The sequence below is a fragment of the Anomaloglossus baeobatrachus genome, chromosome 11, assembly GCF_048569485.1.
Source record: "Anomaloglossus baeobatrachus isolate aAnoBae1 chromosome 11, aAnoBae1.hap1, whole genome shotgun sequence".
Classification (NCBI taxonomy): Eukaryota; Metazoa; Chordata; class Amphibia; order Anura; family Aromobatidae; genus Anomaloglossus; species Anomaloglossus baeobatrachus.
Genome location: NC_134363.1, coordinates 95,970,626 through 95,988,440, shown reverse-complemented (window position 1 = coordinate 95,988,440; position 17,815 = coordinate 95,970,626). Strand labels below are relative to the sequence as shown.

At 46.3% G+C, this 17,815-nt stretch overlaps 1 protein-coding gene across 3 annotated transcripts in view; it reads left to right on the top strand.

The window, feature by feature from the left end:
- Positions 1 to 17,815, top strand: part of LIG1 (DNA ligase 1) — a 793,173-nt gene that overhangs the window by 202,132 nt on the left and 573,226 nt on the right. For all 3 annotated transcript variants that reach the window (XM_075328747.1, XM_075328748.1, XM_075328746.1), the window contains exon 6: positions 10,193 to 10,306. In XM_075328747.1, coding sequence (XP_075184862.1) covers positions 10,193 to 10,306 — 114 coding nt within the window. The remainder of the gene's footprint in view (positions 1 to 10,192; positions 10,307 to 17,815) is intronic.

The window sequence follows — 17,815 nt, the reverse complement described above, 5'->3', positions numbered from 1 at the left end:
ACAGCAAATGGATGCCATCAGTACAGTGTCCATTTTAGGACATGATCATATATCAGTGTCAAACATCAGAAATACCCTGTTTGATCACTGTCACCTGACCACCCCTGTCACCTGACCACCCCTGTCACCTGACCACCCCTGTCACCTGACCACCCCTGTCACCTGACCACCCCTGTCACCTGACCACCCCTGTCACCTGACCACCCCTGTCACCTGACCACCCCTGTCACCTGACCACCCCTGTCACCTGACCACCCCTGTCACCTGACCACCCCTGTCACCTGACCACCCCTGTCACCTGACCACCCCTGTCACCTGACCACCCCTGTCACCTGACCACCCCTGACACCTGACCACCCCTGACACCTGACCACCCCTGACACCTGACCACCCCTGACACCTGACCACCCCTGACACCTGACCACCCCTGACACCTGACCACCCCTGACACCTGACCACCCCTGACACCTGACCACCCCTGACACCTGACCACCCCTGACACCTGACCACCCCTGACACCTGACCACCCCTGACACCTGACCACCCCTGACACCTGACCACCCCTGACACCTGACCACCCCTGACACCTGACCACCCCTGACACCTGACCACCCCTGACACCTGACCACCCCTGACACCTGACCACCCCTGACACCTGACCACCCCTGACACCTGACCACCCCTGACACCTGACCACCCCTGACACCTGACCACCCCTGACACCTGACCACCCCTGACACCTGACCACCCCTGACACCTGACCACCCCTGACACCTGACCACCCCTGACACCTGACCACCCCTGACACCTGACCACCCCTGACACCTTTTCACGTCAAACACAGCCTCAAAACGGCAAATTTTTGCAGTGTTTTTAGTGCTTTTTTATGCACATTTTCCCACTCTGATTGCTATGAGTGAAATCTGCAGCAAAATGCTGAAAGAATTGAGCTGTTGCAGATGTATATCTGCAAGAAGAAAATAAGCAACGTGCACATGAGACATCAGGATTCTCATTCACTTTGCTGAAACCAGGAAACCCTTCAGGTTTTGAGTCAAATCTGTGCAAAAAATAATGTAACAAATCTGAAACGTGTGCACAGGCCCTTAAACGTAAACAAAGTTTAACTTGCAGTGAGATAGGTTGCTTGGCAGATCTGTGAGATGGCAGTAAACACATGCACGTGTCTTGCAGCTTCCGCACCAGCTACAATATGACATGCCCTAGGACCACGCCTAGCAGGCAATGCATTAGTAAGATCCCTAGTGGCCATGAGTTTGCAGCCAGTTCTTTAGTGTGAACAAACAAAAATTTACAATAAAGTTGTTTTAACCCCTTTTTAATAAAGTATATGCATGTACAGTCACTTGGAAATAGATATGTTGTAAATTAAATCCTCACACCCAATTTCCTTTGCCTATGTGATTTACCATGTTAAATGCACAGCATGTCCGAAACTCTTCCTTAACATGTCAGAATGACAATCAGAATGTCAGATATTAAAAGTGGAACATTACTGGACTTTGTGTGGTAGTCAGCAGAATATTAAAAAAATAAAATTAAACATTTTCATCTTCTGGGATTTGAACCCAGAAAGCAAGTTTCATTGGAGACTTTCCATCCTGTGAGCTTAGCCACTCCTTCACAGAGTAAAGTGACACTAGATGGTGATTTTCCTTAGTTACGTGGTGAAACATGCAAACTACTCAGTGTCTATAAGTCAGTCTGATGTGTGAGATGTGACTTTTGACTTGCTTCACACGTCACACATTAGACATCACTGCAGTTTGTGTGTGAGCAGCAGAATTTAAAAAAGTCAAGGTTAATCATTCGACTCCTGGGATCAAACCCAGGTACCATACACTGAGGATATAGTGGCTCACAGTCATTCTTGCCTTATAAGATTAACCATGCAAATATTCTGCTATAGTCCTTCTGATTCTAATTCTTTTTTTTTTTTTTTTTATAATTCTTTATTTAACCGAAAAACATGGGAATACATCAATCCAGAACAGTAGCATAACAATTTACGACCATTGTACATTGTCACCCATCAGGCTAACTGTAACAACTGATAACTACCACACTTTGACTCCTCCATGTTTACCTGGCAATTTTCAAGTATAGAGATTCTGTAGAGAATTAAGGAGAGAGAGAGAAAGAAGCAAGAGAGCAGAAGAAAGTAGACCATAGACGAATAGGAGGGAGCACACAAAAAGGGGGGAAGGAAGGGGGGGGTAAAGAGCAGAACATAAGGGAACAAACAGCTACTAGGCAGAGATCCATCATCTCAGAACACCACTGTCTAACGGCAGAAGAAGACCCCCTCAGTCAGGGGGGATCCAGGTACCGTATTCCTTGGAGAATTTAAATTCGATCCAGGGAAACCAAGTCCTGTGAAAAGCCTCCTGTCTGTCGTGGAGAGACGCCGTCAGGTCCTCCATATGCAGCAATTCATTCACCCTGTTCGCCCACATTGATAGTGTCGGCGGAGTGGGGGATCTCCATCTCAGGGGGATGCACGTCCTGGCGGCCATCACCAGGAAGCTTAATAGAGACCCCTTATAAGCACGGACAGAGGAGTCGGGCAGTTGAAGCAAAAAGAGCTCCGGGCCCAGGGTCTGCGTGTGTCGAACCACATGCCCGATCACCCCCCGCACCCCCTCCCAAAACCGCTGCAACTCCGGGCATGCCCAGAATATGTGCAGGAAGTCACCTTCCCCAGTCCCACATCTCCAACAACTGGAGTCTACACCTGAGAACATCCTGTGGAGTTTCGTCGGGACCCTATACCATCGAGAGATACATTTATAGTTTGCCTCTTGGAGTTTGGAGCTAACTGATGTTTTGTGGGCGAGAAACAGCACTTTTTATTTCTTTGCGAGGTCGAGAGGGTGAGGCCCAGGTCTGACTCCCAATGCAGGAGAAACCCCGGCGGGGACAGGTCTGTAGAGTTGCATAGCATTGAGTGTGAAATGGCTAGAGAGTGTCGGAGAGACCCCCTTTCCATACACAGCTTCTCAAAGTCGGTGAGGGGTCTGTCAAACTGACTATGGACCGGTAGAGTAACGAGAAAGTGTCGCAGTTGTAGGGAACGCCACGGGCCCAGGGGTCCAGGGACCCGGAAGCGCCGAAGTTCCTCTATTGTTGGCCAATGCCCCCCGACTCCGATGTGTTGAGCGCAGAATCTATTCTGCGAGATCCAGAGGCGAAACATAGGGTCAGAGAGACCCGGCGAAAAATTCGGGGCGCGAATGATCGGAGAAAGGGGAGAGGGCAAGGGCAGTAGGGCTCTCCGGACCACCTCCTGGGAACAACAAGATAGCGTAGCACCAATCGTAGGATGGGATTTGAGTTCTGTGCCCACAGGGGGAAGTGCCCAGGGAAGCCCCGCCAATGGCATGTCAGTAAAGCTCTGCTCCACCTGAACCCAAGCCTTGGCTTTAAAATGGCGACACCAGTCCACCACCCTGGGCATGTGTGTGGCAATGTAATACGTCTTGAGGTCCGGGAGACCCAGCCCCCCCCGAGCCCTAGGTCTACACAACAACGACCGTGCCAGTCTCGCCGGCTTGTTTGCCCATAGCAACTTCGTTTGTAGAGAGGAAACTTCTCTAAAGAATGGCCTGGGGATCCCTATGGGTAGGGTCTGAAGGAGGTACAAGAGTCTCGGAAAAATGTTCATCTTAAAAATTGCGGCCCGTCTGAACCACGTGAAAGTGCCTTTTGACCAGGTTTTACAGTCTTCTTTAATTTTTTGGAGCAGAGGGGTAAAGTTCAACTGGAAAAGGGAGCTCAAGTCGGCCGACAATTTAAGTCCCAAGTATCGCAGGTACTGAGGAGCCCACTGAATATCAGAGGCTCCCCGCAGCTGCGAAACTACCTCCGCGGGGAGGTTAACGCTCAGAGCCTCCGATTTAGACAAGTTGACCTTGAAGTTGGAGAGGAGGGAGTAACGATTAAATTCCTGCATTAGCACTGGGAGTGATTCGGCTGGGTCAGCGATAAAAAATAATAGATCATCCGCAAAGGCTGCTATCTTATGAGTCGCTCCCCCGATCTCCGGTCCCTTAATGCTAGTGTTCATCCGAATGTGTCGCAGTAGGGGCTCTAATGTGAGTATGAATATCATTGGGGAAAGCGGACAACCCTGCCGGGTGCCATTGGTAATCGGAAAACTCTCTGAAAGCACTCCATTAACCCGAACACGAGCCGACGGTGCACTATATAGAGAACCTATCCAACTTAGCATGTTCCCCCCAAGCCCTAGGAAAGCAAGGACACCGTTCAGGAACGTCCAGCTGACCCGGTCGAACGCCTTCTCGGCGTCTGTCGACGACAACATGAGAGATCCACCATCAGACCTGGCCCTATGAATCAGGTTTATGGCCCTCGTGGTGTTATCCCTAGCCTCCCTGCCCAGCATGAACCCGGCCTGGTCAGAATGGACTATAACCCCTAGCAGTGGGGACAGTCGCTCGGCCAGAATCTTAGCAAACAACTTTAGGTCCACATTGAGCAGGGAGATCGGGCGATAGTTGGCACAAGTGGAGGGATCCCTCCCCTCTTTAGGAATAACCACAATGGTAGCAGCAAGGGCATCTCTTGGTAAAGGTGGGGATGGACACGATGGGATGTTGCTGAAGGCTGCTAGAAAATGGAGGGTCAATATAGGACCCAGCTTCTTGTAATAGGCCACCGGGAGCCCATCCGGCCCCGGTGCCTTACCCGAAGGGGAATTCTTAAGGGCCGCAGCTAGCTCCGCGTCAGAAATCGGTGCCTCCAATGCCTTTATATCTTCCGGTTTAAGCCTCGGCAGTCCTGAAGATCTTAAATAATCCTGGATTCTTTCCCTGGCTGTCTCCCTATCGTCCTCTGTCGAGTTGTCAATCGAATACAGGGCTGAGTAAAAGTCCCTAAATGCAGCAGCAATGTCAGCCGGAAGTGAGGCTCTCTCCCCAGATTGTTTCCGTATATGTGGTATAAACCCCTTCAACCTTTGAATCCGCAACGCCCTTGCTAGAGTCCTGCTATTTTTGTTTCCGAATTCATAAAAATGCCTTCGGCATCTTGCTAATGAGGCTTTAGCTTTGTTGGAAAGTAGCGATTTCAACTTTTCTCTTTTCTGAAAGAGAAGGGTTTTGGTCTCATCATCTTTGTGAATCCTCTCCAACGCGTGTATGTCTGCCAATAGCGACTCGATTTCCGCGTTTCTCTCCCGTTTCAACCGAGCGCCATGTTTAACAAACAGACCTCTCACTACACATTTATGTGCTTCCCATGTTACCGCGGGTGTGGTGTCTCCCCGGGCGCAGAGGTTGAAGTACTCCTCCACCGCCTCCCGTATTTCCTGCATGGTCCCACGATCCCCCAGCAAAGAAGTATTCAATGTCCATATGCCTTGTTTAACCAATGGGCGCACTAGGGAGACATCTAGAATTATTAAAGCGTGGTCAGAAAACAAGATCTCATCTATTTCAGTACCCACCAGGCAGTGGAGATCCCTGTGTTTGATAAAGAAGTGGTCCAACCTTGAGTACGTATTATGGACAGCGGAGTAGAAGGAATAGTCCCTATCTGTCGGGTGTTGCACCCTCCACGCGTCGACTAGCTGGTATTCGTGTAACCCCCGTTTGACCGGACTATGAGCGGCTCTAGACATATTGGCGGCACCCTTTGAAGTATCTATCTCTGGGTCCATAACAAAATTAAAATCCCCTCCCACTATCAACGTGCCCTCTGAGAACTCATCCAGGATGCTCAGGTATTTTAGCAGGGCCGAGCATTGCCCCGTGTTGGGAAGGTAAAGGGCCGCAAAGGTGAAGACCTGGGACTGGACACGACCTTTTATCATGATCAATCTCCCTCCTTGTCCGTGTGGTTCCCCATCAACTCCCATGGCAGAGAGCTCGCAACCAGAATGCTTGTCCCCCTGGATCGTGGGTCAGGTGATGGCGAATGGTAGACCGTCGAGTATCTCCGGTCAGACAGCTTATATGGTTTATCTAGGCAATAGAATAGTGGGTTTCTTGTAAGAAGATTACCTGAAGTCGCCTTTTCCACAACAGGTTCAGGAGGATTGAGCGCTTCTCTGGGCTGTGAAGGCCCTTGACGTTCAGGGACCCCACTCTAAGATCAGGTTTGGACATCTGCTTCGCGGCTTCAACAGGGACCTATGGGGAAACGACAAGGACAAGACGCACAAACACACCACGGGGAAAGGTATTAAGGGGAGGGAGAGAAAAGGGGGAGATGTAGAAGTAGAGGGAGGGTGAAAAAGGAGAAAAAGGAAAAGAAAGAAAAATTAGGCGAAAAAAAGAGAAAAAGGAAGAAAACGGAAACCAAGAAAAGACGCTCTCAAAGAGCTTGCAGGCCTATGGGCCCTCCCTAGGCCTACTAGGGCAGTCTCAACGAAGACGGTAGTGAACACACGTATGAAGCCCACCCGCTTCCCCCCCCCCCACCTTGCTATATACTGGCTATCACCCCTGTAAACCCACAGAAGGCAATGCTTATTATGAATTCCAACAGCCTCTCCTCCGCTGCCACCTTCAGACCATATGTATGGCCCACCTCCACCCCTCCCCCACACTGGAACAGAAACCCCAGAAAATGCAAGTGTACGCAATACACCAAAACAGTAATCCAAGAATGGAGCCTTGTAAACTTCTCAGCCACTGCCACCGCTTGGCAGGAAACCTGGAACCTTTCCCCTCTTCTGCATCTGGGGGCTCGTGGACTCCCAGGATTACCAGTCTGGAATGGGGAGATCGGGCAAATCCAGGAATTTGTATAGGGCCGGCAGGTCCGCAGGATGCTTCAATAGGAAGACAGACTACCTTTTCCGGACAATAAGGTGGAACGGATGGCCCCAGCGATACGAGGCGTTCACCTCCTTGATTTTAACCAGGAGTGGTTGAAGCTGACGCCTCATGTAAAGTGTGCGGCTAGAGACATCAGAGAAAAGCTTAATAACTGCACCGTCCATCTTTACAGGCCCGAACTCCCAGGCCCTCCTCAGGATCTGCTCCTTCTCCGTGAAGAAGTGTAAACGGCAGAGAACGTCTCTTGGTGCGGACGAGCCGGCTCCCTGGGTGGCCCTGGCAACTCTGTGTACTCTGTCGCATAGAAACGTGGCATCCAGTGGTCTATTAGTGATAGTATTAAATATTTCTTGCACCTTGGTACGGAGCAACTCAGTGGGCCAGTCCTCTGGGATACCTTTTACTCTTATGTTGTTGCGGCGTCCTCTGTTCTCTTGATCGTCCAGCAACAGTGTCATATACTTTAAGCGGTTATTGTAGGCCACACATTCTTTCTCCAGCCGTGTGACTCTGCTTTCCATAGAATCTTGAGCCTGTTCAGTGGCTGTGACCAAGGCCCCTATCTCCTCTCTCACCGCAGTGATGGCCTGTTGATGAGATTGCACTGGTCTGCAGAATAGAGCATCTAGGTCACTTTTACTTGGAAGGGCTAAGATTAACTCCCTCATTGCCTGTATATCTGGTGTATTATGAGCAGGGCTCGCACATGTGGGGGAGGGAGCCGGGCTGCCCAGGGGAGGCCCCCCCACAGGGAGGAAGATAGCTGGAATGTCTCTGCCTGGGGATTTCTCTGGTGAGTGCAGGGAGCAGCTCTCATGCACTGGGCTTGTGCTGGCCGGGTGCTGCAGGCCTGTCAGGGCCCCCACGATCGGGGCCTCCCCCCCCACTCCTCCGTTTCTCCTCACCTTCCGCCTCGCGGTGCCCTGCGGGTCCTGTGGCGTCCCCGCTGTGGAGCTTTTCAGCTGTGCGGTGTCCTTTCATCGCTGGGACGCTCTCTCTGCAGCCGCTCTCGTCCCTGCTCCGTTGCGGGGGCTCGCGCCGGCCGCCGCTGACTTCTGCGGCGTCCCTGCCTGTGGGGATTCCTCCCCAGCGGGCCGCAGCATGGGAGCCGGCGCCATCTTAACGCTGCTGCCCGCGCTCCTCATCTCCAGCGGCGCCCCGCTGAAGAAACGCTCCATTCCTCCTCCTAGACGCACAGCTCCAGCCACCGTGGTGAGTGCTCCCTGGGGCTTCCTTTTAGGCGGCATTAGATTGCGGAGAGGCTGTATTTTAGCTGAATACGGGGAGTGGGTGTAGGAGCTCAGGTACTTTGCTTCCTCACACCACCATGTTCAAGCCACGCCCCCCCCGATTCTAATTCTGTTGTGTGATGTCTGAGATGTGAGATGTGATTTTCTCACACATCACACTCTCCAATCAGAGTCAAACATCATTTGAATTTGACTTGGAGGACGTCAGTGGGAAAGGCCCAATGTGTTTCACACACCATTGCACTGATAATCACATAACCAAATTAAAGGCGGACTGTACTGAGGAAGTAGTTCAGTGGTACGTGTTCGGTCTGTCAGATACAGAGCCCTGGGTTTTAGTTCACATAGTGGATGAATTTTTCTTTTAATTTGTTATTGATTTGAAAGTATAATACTATGTGTGGATCAGATGCATTACCATTAAGCTATAGGTTCATTATTTATTGTATTTCATATTTAGGTAGTAGCTAGCTGTAGTACATGGGCGTTGCCTGGGATAGTAACTGTCTCTGTCTCTCCCAGTCTGTCTATCCTCTGTCAGTCTCTCTCTATCTCTGTGTCTGCCCCCGTTCCCCGTCTGCCCCCGTTCCCCGTCTCTCCACCGACATCTTATTACCTCACACATAAGCTTCTTATACTAACAATTTATTTTGTTCCTATAGCAACCACTCAGCTGCTATTAATAACCTAATAGCTAGCAGCTCCATTGACTTTAATGGAGGCAGATTTTTTGGAGACTAACTGTAAATCGCGGACACACACACACACACACACACACACACACACACACACACACACACACACACACACACACACACACAACACACACTCAGTTTTATATATTAGATATATTATAAGAAAACTGTGTCGGTGGTCGGGTGTCTGTGATCGAACAGGGTATTTCTGATCTTTGACACTGATATGTGATCATGTCCTGAAATGGACTCTGTACTGTACATCAGCATGCAATCAATGCTATCCATTAATATAGCCGTGGGAATGAGAAGCTTTGCAGTGGTTGTTTTTTTTTTTCTTCTTCTTCTCTTTACTTAAGTGAGATTGATTGATGACACACAACACTGAAAATGGGTCTGCCTGAATGAGGCTTAACATTATACTTTTACATTTAGCATTCAGCAAGTTATACTGCTTGCTGAACGTTTGCCTTTTTAATCCCTTTCACCTCCAAAAAAAAAATCTTCTTAAACTGCAGATGTCGAAGTATTCGGCAGGTAAATGGCTTTTAAAATATGTTGCAGGCTTAAAGGAGCAGTGGCTACATGGAGAAAATGAAGTTACATTCTCCCTACTGTTGCTCACTTTCAGTCATTGTGGCTGTGCAGCGAGTGGTTACAGTCAGTACTTACTATAGCGATTGCGTGTTGTAAGCAGTCTTCAGATCATTGCCTGCCTGTTCTGCGTAAATGTTGCAGAGCAGGCTGATAGTCAATTTGCGGCGTGTTAACAGCTCACTCATAGTGAGCAGTGATTGTAACTGCTCCTAGCACCGCCCCAATGACTGGAAGCGAGCGGTTTCAGGGAGAATGTAACTTTGTCTTCTCACTGGAGCCGCACTTCCCAGCAAGCCAACTGACATGTAAAAGATTTGTCACTAGATCAAAAGTGGTCAGTTATTCTCTTATTTTATTCCTGCTGCTTCCCTGAGTATTCTGTGGGGGTTTTTTTGTTTTATTTTTAATCTTCCATACGGCTCAAGAGACATTGAGCTTTTTTTTTGTTGCTAATTTTATGGTCTGTACTGTGGAGGCTTTCCTGACTGGTTAATAATGCTGAGCAGCCTGAAGACAAGCCCCCAGAGAGTCTTGTGAGCCAAGCCCCCTTGATGAAGAATAAAAAGGCCCATATCTCTAGAACCATATGGTGGATTTGAAAGAAATAAAAAATGGGAAAGCTCAGAAGCAGCTGGACTAAAATAAGAGCAAAACTGGCCATTCACCTTTCCTTTAATTCTATTTACCTGCAGATCAGCACTATATCTGCCAGGAAATGGGATTTGTAGAGGTGACCTCTCATCTTTAAATTTGTGTAAAAATAATTTAAAACAAAATGCTAAAGTGACTTGCTGAAATTAAATTAAACAAATTACTTTGTTTAAAGCACGTAAGCAGATATCAAAGCGGAAACGAGAAAGTGCTGTTGAAACCTCTAGTCCAGAGAAGAATGAACTTAACGTCCAAGAGCCCAGTGCAAAGCGTCAGCTGCAAGAAACTGGTAAATACATAATTTGTGAATAGTATTTTTATTTTATTTAGGTTGTCTACTCAGAGATTGGTAGCACCGTGGTATTGTATACCTGTGCCTTGTAAAACGGTCGTTAACTATTTCTCTAATAATACTGCACTAAAACAATGCATAAGGCTTGTATTCGACTTCAAGCACCACAATAGGATGCCGGTCAGGTTTACCTAGCAGAAACCAATATACAGCAATACACCGGTATTGGAGTGTATTGTATTATACAAGGGATCAATGGTTTGCCTGGTCATACAGTTGCACAAAGAAAAGTTAAGGTAAAGGTCTATTCGAGCTTTTTTTTTTTCTCCTTTATCGATTTTTTTTTTTCTATGAGGCAGTCACACTATAGTTTGAAAATGCGCGGTCAGTCAGTCGATTGTTGTCTAAAATTGTACTGATATGCAGTCGTCTGCATGAGCCCAAGAATGTATACTCTCATATGCTGTCGGGGTCAGTCGAATGTTACCCCAACAGTGCGATCACAGGGTGTCAATGGGTTGCTATAGTTACTTCAGATCTGACATACACAACATGAAGTGGGGCATGATCAGCCATCTGCCAGCCAGGCACTGACAGCAGAGTGTAACACACAGCACAGCTGAATTGCTGTTAAGATCACATTAGTAATACACAAAATCCCGTTTAAAGGGGTAATCCGGCTTATTTGCAAATTTTTGTTTATTGCACTATTGGGCTACATTGGAGCAGGTAGGTAGATAGTAACTACCTACCTGCCCTGCTGTCAGCCCCTCTCCCCGGCTCAGAACGGTCATGTGACTGCTCCTGCCGGGATTTTGCTGCTTCCTGTGACGTCTCGACCACATTGTTGACGGCCACAGAGCAGACTTAATGTTGCCGCCCTGCTGCTTGGAGTCCCCACAGTGCTTGGAGTCCCCGTCCCCCATTCTTCGCACCCTCCCACACATTTTCCCGCACCTCGTACTCTTCCCGCAACCTCCCCCGCCACTGCTGTGGGGCCCGTGAGCTGTGGAGAGGCCTGTCGGCGGCTGCCACGGTATCACAGCCAGCACGGGGCCCCTGCTCAGGATCGCACATGAAAATTTGGAATAATATTTGGTGTTTAAAATAAATAAATAAACTGCAAAATCCAACTTCCATCCACAAAAAAATGAATAAAAGCTGATAAGAAAAATATCCCAAAATGATACACAAAATACTACAGTTTGTTGCACAAAAACCAAACTCTTATATAGCTGTTAATGAAGTTCATGGTGCTTAAAAATGTTTATTTTTGTTTAACCCCTTAAGGACCAAGCCTCATTTTTTAATTCTGACTAGTGTCACTTTGAAGTTATAAACCTAAAACAGTTCAACGGATCCCAGTGATTCTGAGATTGTTTTTCTTGACAAACTGTACTTCATGTTAGTTGTACATTATGGTCAACGTTAATTGCGTTTATGAAGATATGAAAAATTTGGCAAAAAATTGAACTTTTTCACAATTTTAAAGCTTTGAATTTTTATGTTTTTAAACCAGAGAAGTTATATCACACAAAATAGTTACTAAATAACATTTCCCACATGTCTACTTTACATCATCACCGTTTTTGAAACATCATTTTTTTGTTAAGACGTTAAAGGATTAAAAGATTGTCAGCAATTTCTCATTTTTCCAACAAAATTTACAAAACCATTGTTTTAGGGACCACATCACATTTGAAGTGACTTTGAGAGACCTATGTGACAGAAAATGCCCCAAAGTGACACCATTCTAAAAAGTGCACCCCTCAAAATGCTCAAAACCACATCCAACAAGTTTATTAACCCTTTAGGTACTTGACAGCAACTAAAGCAATGTGGAAGTAAGAAATGAAAATATTTTTTTTTCCCCACAAAAATGTTACTTTAGTCCCAAGTTTTGAACTTTCATTAGGGTAACAGGAAAAAAATGCACCAAACAATTTGTTGTGCAATTTACCCTGTGTACGCCAATGTCCCATATGTGGTTGGAAACTACTGTTAAGGTGCATGGCAGGACTCAGAAGGGAGGGAACACTTTTCGACTTTTTGAATGCAAAATTGGCTGGAATAGATAGCGGACGCCATATCGCTATTGGAAAGCTGCTTATGTACCTAAACAGTGGAATTTTCCCCACAAGTGATCCTATTTTGGAAACTAGACTCCTCGAGGAATTTATATTCATAAGATTATTAGGAGAAATTGCACCATATGTTTATAGTGCAATTTTCGATGAGTGTACAGATATCCCATATGTGGTGCAAAACTACTATTTTGGGCACACCGCAGGGCTTAGAAGGGAAGGAGCACTATTTCATTTTTGGAGTACAAAACTGCCTGGAATAGATTGTGTTTGCCATGTCATGGTTGCAGAGCGGCCGAGGTTCCAAAAAAGCAACTTAATTAAACCCCTTGGTGTTTCACAGAATTGTATAATTTTGGGCCATAAAAATGAAACTGTTTTTCAACAAAAATGATGCTGAAGGCACACATTTGTTATTTTTACGAGGGTAACAGGAGAAATTGAGTAAGAAATTTTGTGGTCCATTTTCTGCGGAGTACTGCAATAGCCCATATGTGATGTGAAACTACTTATCCGGCACAGTACAATACACAGAAGGGAAAGAGTGCCATATCAGAGTGTAGATTTGTCTGGAATGGTTTGGAGGTGCCATGTCACATTGGCAGAGCCCCTGAGGAGCCAGAACAGCAGAAATTCTCCACAAGTTACCCCCATCTTACAAACTGCACCTATCAATGAATTAATCTATGGGTGCAGTGAGCATATTGGCACCATAGTTGTCACAAAATGTTACCATGTGGTGTTATAGAAAAAAAATTACATATTTACCACTAAAATGCTGTTTTTAGCTGCAGATTTAATATTTTCACAAGAGGAAAGAGATAAAAATGGCCGCATAATTATTACACAATTTCTTGTGAACGTGACAATATGTTAGCAGGTGTGTAGAGCAGGGATGTCATAGGGTTACCTCATTTCTCTTTTGGTGACTGCTTCTTATTCGTTGGATTACTTTAGATTTTCCTTTTTTTTTTTTTTGTTTTTTTTTTTTTTAATAAATTGGTTAACAAGGTCTAGAGTTAGGCGGTGGTTTTTTAAAATATAATCTTTTTTTGTGTTTTTGTTTTTTTCTCTTTACATTTACTAGGTTAGTAATGGGGGTTTCTGATAGGCACCTATTCATAACTAACCCCTGGGCTTGATGCCACTTGACAATTCACAGCTGACATCAACCTGAAATATATTACCCTGATTGCCACTGCATCAGAAAGAGACTGGCATCAACAAAATTTGTGCATCTAATGGATGTGTCACTTCTGGGGCAGCTGCTATTTTTAGGATGGGAAGGGCCAAATAACCTTGGACCTTCCCACCCTAATAATACCAGCCCACAGCCATTTGCTTTACCTGCACTGGTTATAAAAAATAGGGTGGGACACAACACCATTTTATTTTTTTAATCTATTTTATTTGATTTAGCTAAATAGCTATACGAGCAAGCCCCTTATCTACAGTGGCATGCAAAAGTTTGAGTACCCCTGGTCATAATTTTAAAGAGGAGGGGAGCCACCACTGCTTATGAATGGCATGCAACAATGAAAAAAATAAAAAGTGTAATATTCACAAATTCATTCCTACTGTAACAATTCAATGAGATTTTTTTGCAAATGATTGATCAATGATTTGAGCCCCCCTGCCACGTCACAGCAAATCTCTATAGGGGGGTGCCTACACTATGTTATAAATTATTATTGTGCCATAAGGTCTCATATAATGAGCAGGACCATATAAGAACACTTACCCGAGACATGTCTGAACCGCTCCCATGCTGCAAGGACTGACAACTGCCAATAAAGGCAGCCCAGGTGCCAGTATGTGTGGCAAAACCACACACACAAGCACAATGTCAGAACTGGCCCTCACAGTGCCAGACCAGCAAACATGGATGCGGGCAGTAGAGGCTCAGGCAGGTTGTGCTTAAATAATGATGCCTGTGGAACAGGGGGTGGTGGTTGTGTGTGAACAGGCACCAACATGAATTTTGATGGCAACAGAAGGAATTTGCAAACCACACTGGGCGTGCACGGCATGGTGGCGGTCAACCACTGACCAGTTAAACGCAAAGAGGAGGGGAGCCAGCACTGCTTATGAATGGAATGCAACAATGAAAAATTAAAGTGTAATATTCACAAATTCATTCCTACTGTAACAATTCAATGAGATTTTTTGCAAATAATATTATGATGTTATGCAAAGCTCCCACTGTATACACAGAGGACAATAACCGTAAAATAACCTGGTCCCCAAAAAAATTCTCACTGTGTACACAAGTATAATTGATACAAAGGACCGGCACTCCAAAGCTTCTGAAATATTTTTGTAGTTTATTCCATCATAATATACAGGCGTAAATACGCGTTTCGGCTAATAGTGAGCCTTTTTCACATCTATCTATAGGCTCACTGTTAGCCGAAACGCGTATTTATGCCTGTATATTATGATGGAATAAACTACAAAAATATTTCAGAAGCTTTGGAGTGCCGGTCCTTTGTATCAATTATGCTGTGGATGCCTTCCTTGGACACGTGCACCTTGAAGGATTGTGTGCCGCCTGGAACTTCTGTTTCTGTGTACACAAGTATGATTTACCCAAAAAAACATCAATTGTATCCAACCGATATCTGGAAGTGTGTACGCCAAAATGTGATAATTATAATCTAAAACATTTTACGGTGTTGAGAAATGTCATCAAAACATACATACGTCCATAAAACACTGAGGTGATAAAAATCCGACAAGACGTGTTGTCTAGTAGAGGGGGGGGGGGGGCAAAACAGCCTCACAATACCCCTCAATGGCAATAATCTGACCTTATACGTCCCTGGGCCTCCCGACGCGTTTCATAAATAGCTTACTCATCAGGGGACACTGGCCAAGAAAGCGAAAGCTGCAAAAGGAGCAACATGGTCAAGGTATTTTCTATCAAATTAATTTCGCAGAGCGTGCACAAACAGCATGTAAAGAGCCAAATCCTACCTTCAGAATAGTATGGACCTCCGCCATAGTATGTCCGGGCATAACATGGCGTATAGGGCTTTGAAATTGCCGCCCTTAAATGTCATGAGGGCGGATGTAGGCACCGCCCTATGTGGCATCACTCCCAAGTCAGGTGACCGCCCTCCATCCAGCAAACCCGAGGATGCTCGGAGCGATCACGTGATAAAGGGAAGTTAAACAATTATGTAACAGGAAGTTACGTCGGAGTCTGGCGCTGGAACGCAAGTCCCCGCTCCAGATCACACATCCCGGACGCAACTACAAGAGCGTCAGTAATTAAGGACCAGTCACATACAACGACTTACCAGCGATCCCGAAAACGATGCGACCTGATAGGGATCGCAGGTAAGTCGCTGGGAGGTCGCAGGTGAGATGTCACACAGTCAGATCTTACCAGCGATGCAGGAACAATACAGGTCGCAGTAGCGACCTGTATAACGATCTCAGCAGTCACTGTGACCCTGTCACACAGTGTCAAACACAGCGATGTGTCCTGCCCAGCAGGACATCGCCTTTGAAGAAAATGGCCTGGACCATTCTGCAATGACTAGAGATCTCACAGCAGGGGCCTGATCGCTGGTAGGTGTCACACATAACAAGATCGCTAACGGGATCGCTACTGCATCACGGAAACCGTGACTCAACGAGATCGCTAGCGAAATCGCAGCTATGTGTGACGGTACCTTTTAGAGTCTGTTACAGATCACAGACGCGACTACAAAAGGCATAGCTAATTAGACTCTGTTATTGGGATATCTTATGGAAACCGTAGTGCTCAGTCAATAATGGCTAATTTGTCTGTATCACCAATATGACCACTGGGGATTAGGGTATAGGGTCAGAAGCTGTCATTAAGTCTGTGTGCTCAGTATTAGATATAGAGAGTTAGATGTTAGTAATCATATATTAAAGGAATGCCCAGGATTATTTCTGGCCGTATCAAAACCATAACCAATTTGGAACAGAATAATAACATCAGATAAAGGGGGGAATGTGGTATTGCTCGATCGCGAAACATATGTTCATATGTGTTTGCAGCTACTCAGAGATCAGAAGTCCTATGAACCACTGAAGGAAGATCCTACCCCCAGATGCTCTCTCCAGTTAAAACACATATTGGATGTAGCAAAACAAGAAAAACTAATATCAATGAATGAATACGAATTTTTACTCCCACGCCACCCTAAACTGGCAACATTCTATGCAGTTCCGAAGATCCATAAAGGAACTAATCCTATCAAAGGTAGACCTATAGTGTCAGGAATAGACTCATTGACGCAGAACTGCAGCACCTATATTGACCAAATACTAAGAACTTTCGTTACGACCTTACCCTCATACATTCGGGACACATTAGATCTATTGGCAAAAATTGAGGACATCACTTTGGAAGAAAATATGATTCTCACTTCCATAGATGTAGAGTCCCTATATACGAGCATCCCCCATGATAAAGGGATGGAGGCCGTTAATTACTTTTTAAGTATGCGGGGGAACCAGATGGAGGCACATAATAGGTTTGTTAAAGAACTCTTATACTTCGTCCTCACAAGTAACGCGTTTTTGTTTAACTCCAGATTCTACCACCAGCTCAGGGGCACAGCAATGGGGAGCCCTTGTGCCCCCCACTTACGCCAACTTGCTCCTGGGCTGGTGGGAGAATACTATAGTTTTTGGGGATGATGGAAATAACCGCTGCTCCCAGATTATATTCTGGGGCAGATATATAGACGACATTCTGGTTATTTGGTCGGGAAGTACTTCTTCTTTTAAAGAATTTGATGAAGGACTTAAGGCCCCGTCACACTAAGCAACATCGCTAGCAACATCGCTGGTAACGAACAACTTTTGTGACGTTGCTAGCGATGTTGCTGTGTGTGACATCCAGCAACAACCTGGCCCCTGCTGTGAGGTCGTTGGTTGTTGCTGAATGTCCTGGGCCATTTTTTAGTTGTTGCTGTCCTGCTGTGAAGCACAGATCGCTGTGTGTGACAGCGAGACAGCAACAACTAATGTGCAGTGAGCAGGGAGCCAGCTTCTGCTGAGGCTGGTAACTAATGTAAACATCGGGTAACCAAGAAGCCCTGTCCTTGGTTACCCGATATTTACCTTTGATACCAGCCTCCTCCGCTCTCACTGCCTGTGCTGCCGGCTCCTGCTCTGTGCACATGTAGCTGCAGCACACATCAGGTAATTAACCCGATGTGTGCTGTAACTAGGAGAGCAAGGAGCCAGCACTAAGCAGTGTGCGCTGCTCCCTGCTCTGTGCACATTTAGCTGCAGCACACATCAGGTAATTAACCCGATGTGTGCTGTAACTAGGAGAGCAAGGAGCCAGCGCTAAGCATTGTGCGCTGCTCCCTGCTCTGTGCACATTTAGCTGCAGCACACATCGGGTTAATTAACCTGATGTGTGCTGTAACTA